The 14046-nt window shown below is 43.8% G+C and overlaps 1 protein-coding gene across 1 annotated transcript in view; it reads left to right on the forward strand.

Annotated features, from left to right (window-relative positions):
* Window positions 1-14046, forward strand: part of ARFGEF3 (ARFGEF family member 3) — a 178339-nt gene that overhangs the window by 57519 nt on the left and 106774 nt on the right. The window contains exon 5 of the mRNA XM_039243569.1: window positions 11175-11243. Coding sequence (XP_039099500.1) covers window positions 11175-11243 — 69 coding nt within the window. The remainder of the gene's footprint in view (window positions 1-11174; window positions 11244-14046) is intronic.

Here is a 14046-nt window from a genome sequence, read left to right on the forward strand (position 1 = left end):
GGTAATTTTCTTCTGTAGTGATGGAAGAGTGCGTGTTTCACCATATATATTTCTGATTCCTACAAAAGGACTTCAACATATTTTCTGTTGTTGAATTGTAACTTTAAAAAACTTTGTAAATTGTTATTTATCAGTTGTCTACCTAGATATATTTAGGGTCCTAATCATTAGCCATGATTCCAGTCTATAGAAAATACCCCACCATTTATGCCAATAAATTTCTGTCCCATTCTACTAGGCAGAATTCATATGATTTGGATAATCTAGAAGAGCTTTATAATTATCAAGTGCTTAACATATAGAGAATCAAGTTGGCTTTAGCCCTTTTTAAAAAAAATGTTTAATGTTTTATTATTTTTGAGAGAGAGAAAGCACGTGAGAGCATGAGCAGGGGAGGGACAGAGAGAGATAGAGAGAGGGAGACACAGAATCCAAACTGAACTGTCAGCACAGAGCCCAACATGGGGCTCAAACCCACAAACCATGAGATCATGACCCGAGCCGAAGTCAGATGTTTAACTGACTGAACCACCCAGGCTTTATCCCTTTAAAAACTATCTCAAGGGTCTTGATTGGTCATGTCTAAAAGCATTGATTATAAAATTATCAAAAGCTTTATGTATATATGAGCAAAGACTGAGATGAGACATCCATTGAGGGGAGAATTTGAGAGGGAAAGAGAAAAGGAGTAAAGGTGTTGTCTGATAAGAATTTATTTCTTAAAACTTCAGCTGTGAGAGTAAGTCAAAGTAAGTCTGTTACAAATTAAACCAGAAAGGACGATTCATTGAACTTTTTAAAGTTGGTTTTCTTTTAGACTTATTTTCATTGGCTTGTTTGGTAACTGTTTTTTATAACAGCAACATATAAAACTTTGTAGGATTAAAAGCAAAACATTCAAAGACCAGAGTTCCTAACCTATCAGGAAAGAGGTAACGATGTACACGTTTACCGTAATCCAAGGTAGTTGTGTATGTTGTAGCAAAAGTACAGTTGGAAAAATTCAGGAGAGACCACGTTGAGCTGGGTAGATCAGTATTTCAAGCAGGGGATACGACTTGAATTGGACATTGAAAGGTGAATGGAGCTCAGATAATTCTATTAGGGAGGGCATTCTTGGTAGAGAAGAAAAGCGCCGCAGTGGGAAAGCATGGAGTGTAAAGTGGGATTAGTGAATTTAGGCTAGTGAGCAATGAGCCCAGCTATGGGAGATTCTCTGGGGCCTGGTCAGAGTAAGCAGGAAGAGGGCACTTCCAGAGCTGGGTATTAGGTGTGGAGGGGGAGGAAGAAGGAAGGTTTCTGCAGGGTGGTCTGGAATTCCCAGAACCAGGTCAGAGGCACTGGGGAAACGGTTTATTTTAAGAGCCTAAGCAGGAGGTCCTGAGGACCTGAATCAGAGTGGTGGCGACAGGAAGGGTCCAGTGCAACTAAGTGCAGAAAGGCGCCCCCAGCCGCCCCCAGCTGATCTGCAGAGAGAACCAGGAGCCGTGGTGACTGTTGTGGTGTAGGTGGTAAGGAGGTGGGGAAGGAAGAATCCCAGGTGATTACAGGCCTGGGAGCCAGAGTTTCTGACTGAATGGTAGGTTTTAAGGGGCCAGTTTAAGAGAGGGACAGTGAGTTCATGTGGTCAGATATTAAAGAATTATAATATTTAAAAGGATCATTTAAAGGAATACAAGTAATATTCCACGATGGCCTTTCCACAATAGAAAATAGTTATTGTAAATCCCATAAACGTGACTGATTTTTATTTTTATTTATATATATTTTACATATTTTATATATTTCTTTCTAATCATATCTATGTATTCACAGTTATATTCATTGTGTATGTGGGATTTTATTTCTTTTTGTGTTAGACTGTAAACATTCCCATATGGTTATATTTAGTCCTCCAAGTATAATTTTAATGGTTGCATCATTAAGAATTTTAGAGGCGGGGAAGTGTTAGCTGTTTATCATATTAGAGACTTAATGAGGTTGACATAATTTTGTAGAGTTGCATCTACTTGTTGATGATGTTTAGAAGTTGAAATCAGGGACTGAAACTTGGAAGAAATATTGGCTCTAGTGGTGGATATCTGAGACTCTAGTTAGAGGGAAGAGTTAGGAGAATTTGCCAAGCATGAGAGTTTGGAGGGAAAAATAAGAATAAGAATGGTTTATCTATTTATTCAAGTGAATTAGCCAAGTTCATTGTAATTTAATATTTATATATTTTTCTACGGTATAGTACTTCCTAGAATTAGGTGCTAAAGGTGTATTGATGAATATCAGTGAATATCAGACTTACTACTAGTGGCAACAAATCAAAGCCAGAAAAGAAGCTGAGGCATGACTGTGTGCCAGTGAGTAATTAGAAATTATTCCAGGGGTGCCTGGATGGCTCAGTTGGGTAAGCATCTGACTTCGGCTCAGGTCATGATCTCACAGTTCGTGAGTTCAAGCCCTGTGTCAGGCTCTGTGCTGACAGCTCAGAGCCTGGAACCTGCTTCAGATTCTGTGTCTCCCTCTCTCTCTGCCCCTTCCCGCCTCATGCTCGCCCGCTCTCTCACTCTCTCTCTCAAAAATAAACATTAAAAAATTTTAGAAATGTTTTCTAAACTGAATGCTCAGGAACTCTAGCAAAATATTCTGTGGACTTAAAAGAAAAAGTCTCTCAGAATAGCCATTTGTCAGAATGTGGGCAAGTTGAGCCAGAAAGTGATTTCTCAAATTACTTGTCACCTCAGCCTAAGTAAGAGAAGTCAATGTAAGTCCTAAGGCGTAAAGTTTCATGCCTGGGGGCTGTAGCTGAACTACCTGTTGTTGCCTTCAGTCCAGTGCCTCTAAAGCACAGTGAAGGACCAGTGGGTCATCCCAGATCCTTTCTGAAAGTCCTGGTTTCTAGCTCCATGGCTTCTGGAAGCAGAGCAATGTTGTAGGGGTTCTTAGCTCTAGTTGCGAGGCACGTTGGATGTAAGTCATCTCAAACAGTGGTTCTCAACTGGGGGCCATTTTGTCCCCCAGATGACCTCTGGCAATGTCTGAAGAAATTTCTGGTTATCACAACTGGGAATGCCAGTGTCCTCTGGAGGGAATGGCTAGGGGTGCTGCTAAACATCCTACAATACCCAGGACAGTCCCCCACCACAATTATTTAACCCAAATGCCCACAATATTGAGGTTGAGAAACTTTGATCAAAATTTAAAAAAATGTCAGGAGGCTGAGTCTGCTTTGTGGTTCATGCACAGACGCTGAGAGAAAGAATCTGTTTCTACCTCATGGCCGAGGTACCTTCAGCAGTTAACACTGCATAAGGCCACCCGTGCAGAAGTGGGGCAGGCCCCGCACCTGAGGGAAAGGCGTTTGGTGCCTTTCAGAACCCCTGTGCTCAACACTGAATTTTCTGTCCTTATTCTTGCCATACTTGACAGAGTAAAAAAAGAACTGGAATGTTTCTGAAAAGGAATTATGCAATTATTTTTAATTTTACGAAATCTCATGCCAAGATACATGAAAGGCCAGAAGGAAATGTGCATTAAGTAACAAAGCTAGATTTTTCTGCCAGAACCAGATCTGGGGTTGGAAATGTGCTTGGCATTGAGAACGTGAAGAGAGTCTGCTCCTCTCCATGCACCAGGAAAGGCAAGGCCTTCTGGGGGCTGTACTCAAGTTTTTAGTTACTTTTTTGAGTTCTGGTAGATTTTGTTTGGTTTGATTTATAAATAACATCTGGTATTTGGAAAAAATGAAACTACAGTCACCTCAAAATGCACTCATATGTAAATAAGATAATTTTAATAGTTGGTGTGCCTGCATAGCTCAGTTGGTTAAGTGTCCAACTTCAGCTCAAGTCATGATCTTGTAGTTGGTGGGTTCAAGCCCCACACTGGGGTCTGTGCTGACAGCTCAGAGCCTGGAGCCTGCTTCAGATTCTGTGTCTCCCTGTCTCTCTGCCCCTCTCCCACTCGCATTCTATCTCTCTTGCTGTCTCTCAAAAATAAACGTTAAAAAATAATTTAAAAAAAAGATACTTTTAAGAGTTTTAGAAAGAAGAAAAGAAGAACTCCTTTCTTGTTCGTTCACTATGTCGCCATGTCCTCAGTGTGCCTGGACTCCCTCAAATCAGCTCATTTCATGATGGAACCCATGTCTCTTTCTCTTCGTTTAATTTATTAATTGTGTTCCAACATGTTCAATTTAAAGAGCCACAGAAAGATGAAAACAGCATTACAACTAGTGTGCTATGTGATGGAACCTGAGAGGCTTTCCCAGAGTCCAGTGTATTTTCCGAGTCCCTGTGCCCATCCCAGCTTCTTGCGATTCCTTACTTTATGACGGTCTTCAACACCAGGTGTTGTTAGCCCCACGAGATCAGGGATCCCGTTGTCTTTTTGGTTCAGTACTGCATGCCCACCACCAGCACTACATCAGGCCCCTAGCAACACACCAATAAATATTTGTTGAATACATGAATGGGAGCCTGAGTAACACAGCACATGGTGAGATGTAAAGCAGACATGTAGTTGCTACCCACTAGGTTCAAGAATCACTTCTTCACTCCTGTATTCGCAGAAACAGTCCTGTGGCAGACTCATTTGGAACCTTGGCAGAAATGAGATCTTTGAGTCCCAAATCTTCGGCAACTCACCATTTACTATGTTGAGTGCAAAAGGCAGGTTCTCAGGGAAGCATCGCGGGAGATCTCAGGAAGCAGTAATGTTCTGTAGGTTCCTTAGATGATGCCCTCTGGTTAGTGCAGATGATTTTCTCCCTGTCCTACCAGGTGGCTGGACACCCCAAAAGGAGGCTTACTCATTTCTGGTTGCCCCAACCAAGTCTTTGGGAACTCCAGTGTGGTTACCTTGTGTGGTTGCACAATCCGCCTTTAGCCAATCACACCACCTGACTCCAACATTCAAATTCCCAGGATAATTTTCTTCTGTACAACTGGGCTGTCTTATCACGTTGTCTGCACATTTTCAATAATGACTAGGCACGTAGGGGCACAGTCTCACCGAAACTCTGTGGGTTTGATCACTCGTGTGGACAGTGTATAGGAGGGATTGAGCATGTGCAGGGACACCACAGTTCCCAGGGCCCAGTGAGGTGCTATAAACATGGTGGGCATCAAAAAATCAGATCTTACTACTAAGGAGTTTATCAATCTAATGAGGCATAGAGAGGGCACACAGATTCAAGTAGTATGTCTAAGCTACTCTGTAGAAATGCTAGAGAGTAAGCTGTTGGCATTTCCTGTTCATTCTGGGATTGTTACATCTGTGGTAGTGATATCTAGTATTCTGCATTTTGAACAAAGTATTTTGTTATTCTTTGTAATGGGTTACGATGTTAATATCTAAATATAGAGCTTTGTAAAAAAAATAATATGGGAACAGGGGAGATAGGAGGGCTATGGGTCAGATTGACTAGAATGGTAGGTGGGGAGAGCAGGGGTAGCATGATACTCAGGTTTCACATGTGGGTGACTGTTGCCTCTGACTGTGGGAATTTCTTGCATCCCTTCGTCAAATGCACCCCAGTCAGTTCATTGTTACTGTAATGACTAGGCTCTGTGTTCAACTTCATCCCCATCTCATTAAGTGCTTTTATCACTCCAATTTATAGTTTGTCTCCACACCTCTATTTTTATCTGTGATTTGCTGGACTGGCCAGCCCTAAAACAATACGTGCAAAACACTTAACATTGGGCACGTAAATTGACATGCAGCAAGGCTCCAGCCTCCGGCTCTAGCACCATCTCTAGCCCCTAACTTTGCATGTCCGTGCCTTTATTCATGACATTTCCTTTGCTTGATCCATCTTTCCCTCCCTGTTCTCTCCTGCATCGGTGCTTTTCCCATGTGTCCTCTCTTCCTCGAAGTCTCTCCCCTCCAAGTTATGATGTCTTCTAGTTTATGTCTATAAACAGCTAATATCCCTGACAACTGTCACAACTGCAGCAGCATTTACCACAGCCAGCCCTGAAGGACAGGATGCAGGCGTTAGTTTCTCCAGTACATGAGCTTCCGTGATGTCAAAGATGGTGCTTGCTTTTTGTATTTGTGCCTCCACAGCAATTAGACTCTTAGTGAATAATGACTTGAACTGATTTGAAGGGAGCCCATAAAAGAGGGAAAAGGGAAGCCACATCAGAACAATGAGGACTTTGGGCAGTAGGAATCTGGGGCTGTAATAAATACTAGAATTTAGGGGTGCCTGGGTGACTCATTGGGTTAAGTACCTGACTCTTGATTTCAGCTCAGGTCATTATCTCAAGGTTTGTAAGTTCAAGCCCTGCCTAGGACTCACACTGACAGCTAGAAGCCTGTTTGGGATTCTCTCTCTCTTTCTCTCTCTCTCTCTCTCTCTCTCTCTTTCTCTCTCTTTCCCCCCTCTTTCTCTTTTTCTGGTTCTCTGCCACTCCCCCTGCTTATACATGCATGTGTGTGCACTCTCTCAAAATAAATAAACCAAAATAAAACTACCCTAAAAAGATAGTAGAATGCAGATTCCAAGAGATTTCTGCTTTTGAACATGAATACTCTGATTGACTTTTTTAACTGAAAATGCACCCAATTGTTTATGTTAAAATGGCCACCATGAGTTACATCAAATGGAGACTTGTTTAACCCCTGTGAGAAGACAGCCCTGGATATATGCGCACCATATGTACTCTTGTTTTACACCATTATTTAGTGTATTTGCTCCTCTAAATATCCCTGTGAGGTGGGGGGGTGTCAGATTTTACAGATAAGGAGATAGGAAATGTCGTCACACAGCAGTTAGGCATTGAATCACATGCCACAGGGGTGTCACTAAAACACTAGTGTTTTTTTTAATTATTTTTTTAATGTTTTATTTCTGGGAGAGAGAGACAGACAGTGTGAACAGGGGAGGGTCAGAGAGAGAGGGAGACACAGAATCTGAAGCAGGCTCCAGGCTCTGAGCTGTCAGCACAGAGCCCGACAAGGGGCTCGAACCCACGAACCGTGAGATCATGACCTGAGCTGAAGTCGGACGCTTAGCTGACTGAGCCACCCAGGCGCCCCAAAACACTAGTGTTTTAGCTCTGATATCACAGCACCTGCTCTGTCATGACACGGTCACAGGTCCAGGTCTGCCTGAGGGAGAAAGCCCAGTCATGGCCATGAGAAGCCCTTGGGAGAGGGTTAATCCAGGGTATTCATGATCAGAAGAACATTCCTCTGATCTCATGCTCATCATCATTATCAGTTCATATCTGTCCCCCTCTGTTCCCAAGGTGACCACGTTTTCCAGATTATTGTCATTTATGCCCAGTTCTTACAGTAAATCAGTTTCACTTTCTCCTTTCTGGTCCAATCATCTTTTATCCAAAGTTTTGTATATACATTTTAAATTGAAGAGTTGCTTTTTATACATAGTAGCTATTAGATTATTGTTTTTTAATGATTGGGATTTTTTTTATTAGTCGCTGTAATGATTATTCCCTTTTCATGGAAGACTTTGTGCCTGCTTTCCTATCCTCATAGCTCATTTACGGAGGCCGGGCCGGCAACCTGGATTCCAGGATGCCACCGATCACTCAAGTTACTACCGTTCAGTGATGATGTAGTCAATATGCTTTAATGCCCCCATGAGGGATGCATTTTTAATGGAATTGCCCTCAGTGTTTAGTTGTTCCTGTTTCCCCAGAGGCCAGTGTGCTCAGAATGTGCCTCTGAATTTTCTGCCCTCTCATCATGCTTTACATTTATTGGCTGCCCCCTAAATTCCCTACATCCAACCTGCGTTTCAATCCAGTGAACTGATGCTTGCTAGGCATTGGGCACATTAACCATTTCTCCACTGATGGTGTTGGTAAGTCACTTCTGTCTAGCGCCTCATCCTTGCTGGACACCGTGGCTGCTGTACATGTGCAAGTCCCAGGGGGCCATGGGCACTGCCCTCCCTGTAATTAAAACCTGCTGTGCTTTCAGCACAACAAACCGTACGTGAGCTTGAGGAGCTGGCTTTGGAAATGCCCTTCACTTCCCTTTCGTTATTTTCAGTTGTGTTTAGTTTTTGCAGTTAGCTCAGTGAGTCTTTGGATCTTAATGGCCAGACATGACGTGTGAGGAGCCTTTTTTTCCAAGATCTTTTGATCTCTATCAGCATTGGCTGGGTGCGGGGATTCTGAACTTCCTTCAGACTGGCTATGCTATGGCAGAGGGAGTCGACACTCCTCTGGTCCCCAGAGAATCTTTATTAATAAATGCCACCAACTCAACACCCTTCATGAAGACGTCCCTATGGGTATGGCTCCCACTCTGCCAGCCCCTTCTGCCAGAAAGTGTCTCTTGCTCACAGAAACATGGGTTGATTTTTGAAAACTTCTTTCCTAATCTACTCTTGTGTACCTTGTGTGAATGAACAGAGTAATGAAAGGCAGAAAGCCGGGCACCAGTCTTATAAGTAACATTAATAATTAACTAGTTTAGACAAGCATTTGCCATTATTACTTTCGTAAAGCACTGCCCGTTGCCAGTCTTTATTGTAAATACTTAAAAAACCAAGAGCCCAGATGGACAAGTCACCTCCCATCTCCACAGACCACCACCTCCACCAGACAGTCTCTCATAACCTCCCACCCACCTGCCATGAATCATGGTGGGGAGGTGGGGGAACGGAGCCAAGAAAGGGAAACTGTGTGAGGTAGCAAAAACTCAAAGTAAGAGAGCATCCGATGAGAAAGCCTTGAGAGCCTTTCAGATGCCCAATGAATGTTATAATCTAATGGAAAGATTATAAATAAGTAAACAAGCCAGTTGTTTGTGAGACTGGTATCTGCTCTAAAGTCCTGAAATGAGGAGCGTTGACCAGCCATTTTAGAGAGGGTGGTCCGAGGAGGCCACGTGCCTCTCTGAGGGGTTTACATTTATGTGGAGACCTGAAAGAAGCCAATCAGACAAGCCACATGAGGAACAAGCACAGGAGGGTTTTGGGCAAAGGTACCACCAAGTACAGCAGCATTAGAAGATGTGGCCTCCACACCAGCTAATTTATGTCATGGTGACACTGCTGTCCTCGGCTTTCACTACTTGTCTACCAACCCCAACCCCAAAGATGGTCACTGGACAGAAGAAAGCCTTTTCCCAGTAGGCCTGAGGGCAGCTGCTGCCACAGTCTCTCCCTGTCAGCCTGCCTGGTGTGAGATGATTTTTATATGGAGTGTTGACTCTTGTGTATCAGGCACCTTAAGGATCAAAAGACTAAGGAACAGACCCACAATGAACATATCTAACCTGGTGACTAAAATGGGCTAAAGTCCCCCTTTCCTTCTTTAACCACGTACATATTTGCTTTCTTTGGAGGAGCAGCTATTCGTAGGGTGGCCGGGCCAGTAAGGAGGACCGAGGGATTAGGAGAGCTTCCTTATCTCATCCTGCAATTGCACTTTTTGGCGTGCTGATTAGGGACAAATCTTGCATTAGGTAAATTTGGGAGGCTTCAGCGTTCTTTCATGAATTGCACAGAACCCGCAGAACCGGGTGAGAAACACCCTCAGGCAATCCCCACTGCCTGCTGAGCTGCAGGCGGGTGTTGGGTTCCAGATAGAGGGGCAGATATCAGCACTGTTGTGTCTCAGGCTATCCTGGAAGAAAGTCACAGTGTCAGAAGCCAAAGGACGCGGAGAGTCTGGCCTCTTATCTACAAAATTAGAAGTGATTTTTAAAATGCCACAGGCTTTTATCAATCTGTTATCTGATAGCTCTGCAAGTAGAAAGTGAATTTTTTTTAATGGTCGTTGAAGATCTTACAAATGTCAGCAACTCCCTGTGAATATATCTTGTAGAGTAAGGGTAACCTGAGACTAATAAAGAAGTAACTGTGGGCAGCATCTGGGGGGAAGTTTTAGGAGGGAAGAGGAAAGTGCCGGTAAAGAATTTCTAATCCCCTGTGGATATGGGAAGGGGACAAGAACAGAAAAAGACAATGAGGTCTGGTCTGGGAGGACCAGACAGATTACATGGTGGTTCAGGACATAGAGTCCAATTACTCGGGTTCAAATTTCAACTGTGCAACTTGTTACTTGTATGGTCTTGGGCGGCTTATTTAATCTTTCTAAGCATCGGTTTCCATATCAGGGATATAAGGGTAATAATCATCATGCTTATTAAAAGTATCAACCTAGGGGTGTTTGAGTGGCTCAGTTGGGTAAGCGTCCGACTCTTGATTTCGTGTTAGGTCATGGTCTCATGGTTCATGAGTTCGAGCCCCACATCCGTATCCATGCTAACAGGGGGAGCCTGCTTGCCTTCGTGGGATTCTCTGTCTCCCTCTCTCTCTCTGCCCTTTTCCCGCTCATGGGCACATGTGCGCACGTGCACACACACACACACATTCATTCTCTCTCTCTCTCTCTCTCTGTCAAAATAAATAAACTTAAAAAAAAAAAAAAAGAAGAAGCAGTTGGTGCCTGGATGGCTTAATCAGTTGAGCATCCAACTCTTGATTTCCTCTCAGGTGATGATCTCTTGGTCATGAGATCTAGCCCCTCATTGGGCTGAGCATGGAGCCCGCTTGCAATTCTTTCTCTCCCTCTCTCTCTCTCTGCCCCTCCCCTGCTTGTTATAAATAAATAAACAGATAAATAAATGTGTTTTTAAAAAGTATCAACGTAGGGGCACTTGGGTGGCTCAGTTGGTTAGGCACCCGACTTTGGCTCAGGTCATGATCTCACAGTTTGTGGGTTTGAGCCCTGTGTTGGGCTCTGTGCTGACAGCTCAGAGCCTGGAGCCTGCTTCAGATTCTGTGACTCCCTCTCTCTCTGCCCCTCCCCCACTCGTGCTGTGTCTCTGTCTCTCAAAAATAAATAAATGTAAGAAAAATTTCTTTTTAAGTATCAACCTCGATAATTTGCACACTGTGCCCAGCACTGAGCCTGCTTTTATTGGACAGCCCTCCTGGAATTGCTGAGGAATGCGGTTTCTGGCCAGTCTTGCAGTGGCCCTTCCCTGTGAGGAGAGGGTTTCTGCCTTTACTTTTTACAGTTTTAGTCTCTGTTTTATTGGGCAATGTGGGCATGGGAAGGAACATCAGATAAAGCAAAGAGCAAAGAAGTTGCAAAGCAGCAGAGCTGTACAAATGATACATGAAACCGTATTTCTGTTTATTTCTGAATTTTTAACCCCTTCTCCCTTCCTCCTTCACCTCCTGGTGGCTAAAGGTTTTACTCTGCATAACCTATACCCCGACCTTTGACCTGAATGGGAGCGCAGTGCTGAAGATTGCAGAGGTGAGTGGCCGCTTCCCCTCGCCCTCAAGGGCTGCTTGTTTGGTGCATGCTCATGGCCGCCTTACCTCCCAGCCTGCATAAGTACGGGTTGGAGCTGAGGCTGGGCAGTGGGGAGAGCCCTTTTCTGATCATTATTGTGGGGGAATTTCCACGAATGAATTGATTTGTAGGAGGTGGGCTGTGGGCGCCTTCACCCTTGATCCTTATGCTCTGCATGCTTTGGTTTGCTTAACTGGAGGTTTCAGAATGGAAATAACAGTACCGGTTCTCCCAGCGCTGCCACGCCCAGGCACCCCACCTAGCGCTGCCTTCCGAGTCTGATGTTTTTAAGAATAATTGAGAAGCAATTGATTTTTAAAAATGGTGTCTGAGAAACCAGGTATAACATTGAGAGAGATGTTTACCGATGAAATTTCATCCCTATCTCTTAAACCCCGATGAACTCATTCTGTAACTATCATTGGAAAGCCTTCTCTTTTCCATCCGCCTAGTACTATGTACCTTCCCGCACTTCCAAGAGTATGTTCCACAGAAATCTTGGCTTCTTGAATGCCTGGCATACGCCTTTGGCTTTTGGAAATGTCAGCATTCCAAGGCTCTACTTTAATATGCTTAGAATCATTTTTGTTCCCTTTCTTGAAAAGAGGATCTTCAGGATTTGTGTGTTTTGACAAGAGTATACATGCAGACCTCAAAAAGGCAATGATATTCTGAATTCTGAAATTCTGAAGAAAAAGCTTAACTGTCAGTGCTCAGGGGTGTTTTGTTTTACAGGAATGATTACCATTTCTTGAGTATACCAGGTTGATACTGAGCACTTTGGACATGATTTCTTTTTTCTTCTTCTCATTATTGAGGTAATAGACAAACAGAAATTCTATATAGTTTAAGTCTACAACTCACTGTCTTGATATACATGTACATTGTGAAAGAACTACCACAATGAAACTAATTAAAATATCCATTAACGCACATAGTTACCATTATCACAAGTCATGAGTACTATTTATAATGGCCTATGCATGTACTTTTTATGGTACTCTGTGGCATTAAAGAGTGAAAAGAGAAAATTATTTTTCAGCACCTGGAACATTTTTATGTATCTATCAACAAAGAAGCAATTAGCTGACCTTGTACTACAGTATAGATTGTGTATTCCCAAATGTGTATTTATATAGATAGAAAGAACACTTCTCTTCAACATATTTATATGTTTTACTCTATGTAAGTAAAGAAATAGAATATCAGTAGTTTTTTTTTCAACTGATTTTTAAGGGACACCTGTGAGTGTTCTTATTATTTTCAAGTTGACTTTTTGTTGCACATGTGTAAGAACAGTTAAGACGAAATCTACCTTAACAAATTTCTAAGTGTCCGATGTGGTAATGTTAACTGCAGGCTCCCTATTGCTCAGCAGATGTCTAGAACTTATCTTGTGTAACTGAAACTCTATGCCTCATGAATGCTAGCTCCCCGTTCTCCCCTCCTCACAGCCCCTGGCAGTTACCAACCTGCTCTCTGTACGAATCTGACTATTTTAGGTACTCCTTGTTGGTTTACTTTTTTTTTTTTTAATTTTTAATGTGCATTTATTTTTCTTTTCTTTTCTTTTTTTTAATGTTTTATTTATTTCTAGGAGAGAGAGAGACAGTGTGAGCAGGGGAGGGTCAGAGAGAGGGAGTCACAGACTGAAACAGGCTCCAGGCTCTGAGCCGGCAGTCAGCACAGAGCCCGACGCGGGGCTCAAACCCACAAACCGCAAGATCATGACATAAGCGAAAGTCGGACGCTTAACCAACTAAGCCACCCAGGTGCCCCATGTGCATTTATTTTTGAGAGAGAGACTGACAAGAGGTGAGCAGGGGAGGGCAGAGAGGGAGGGACACAGAATCTGAAGCAGGCTCCAGGCTCTGAGCTGTCAGCACAGGGCCTGACGCGGGGCTTGAGCTCATGAACCGTGAAATCTTGACCTGAGCTGAAGTCGGACGCTTAACCGACTGAGCCACCCGGGTGCCCCTGTTGGTTCACTTTTAAAATGACAAAAACTGGGGTCCCTGGTGCCTCCGTTGGTTAAGTGTCTGACTCTTGATTTTGGCTGAGGTCATGATCTCACAGTTGGAGTTCGAGCACCACATCCATCTCCACACAGACAGGGCAGAGTGTCTCTCTCTCTCTCTCTCTCTCTCTCTCTCTCTCTCTCTCCCTCTCTCCCTCTGTCTCCCCCCCTTACTCCTTCCCTCCCTCCCTCTCTCTGCCCGTCCCCCACTCATGTGTGTGTGTGTGTGTATGCACGGGCACGCATGTTCTTTCTCTCTCTCAAAATAAATAAACTTTAAAAAATAATAAAATGGCAGCTTCTGATTAGAGCAAGAACGAATAGTGGCGTGCCACAGGCCTGTGGTAACCCTTTGCCATGTGGGAGGGAGAAGGGAGTGCAGCCTGTCCCTGCCCAGCCAGCGCCCCCTCTGGTGTAGCTCTGCAAGGGGCACAGGGTGTTGCGGGACCCTGGGGGGGGGGGGGGGGGGGGGGGGGGGGGCGGCTATCGGCGTCCCAAGCTGCTCGCAATGGAAAGAACGGCTCCTTGATCATCCTCGGAGGAACCAGGCTTTGAAAGAGGATCTGAAAGACCGAAGATGTCATTCCTGAAACAGTGGACACACTCTGCCAGGAACACCCAAGTTAAGGGTATTTATCCTGAGGGTGTCTAGAAACCAGAGTAAAGACTCAGCAGACACTTCCAGATAGAATAACAGGTCAGAACCCAGTGGTCTCTACCAAAACCTATAAAGGAAAAACATAACTT

The sequence above is a fragment of the Hyaena hyaena genome, unplaced genomic scaffold, assembly GCF_003009895.1.
Source record: "Hyaena hyaena isolate Hyena2069 unplaced genomic scaffold, ASM300989v1 scaffold_229, whole genome shotgun sequence".
Lineage (NCBI taxonomy): Eukaryota > Metazoa > Chordata > Mammalia > Carnivora > Hyaenidae > Hyaena > Hyaena hyaena.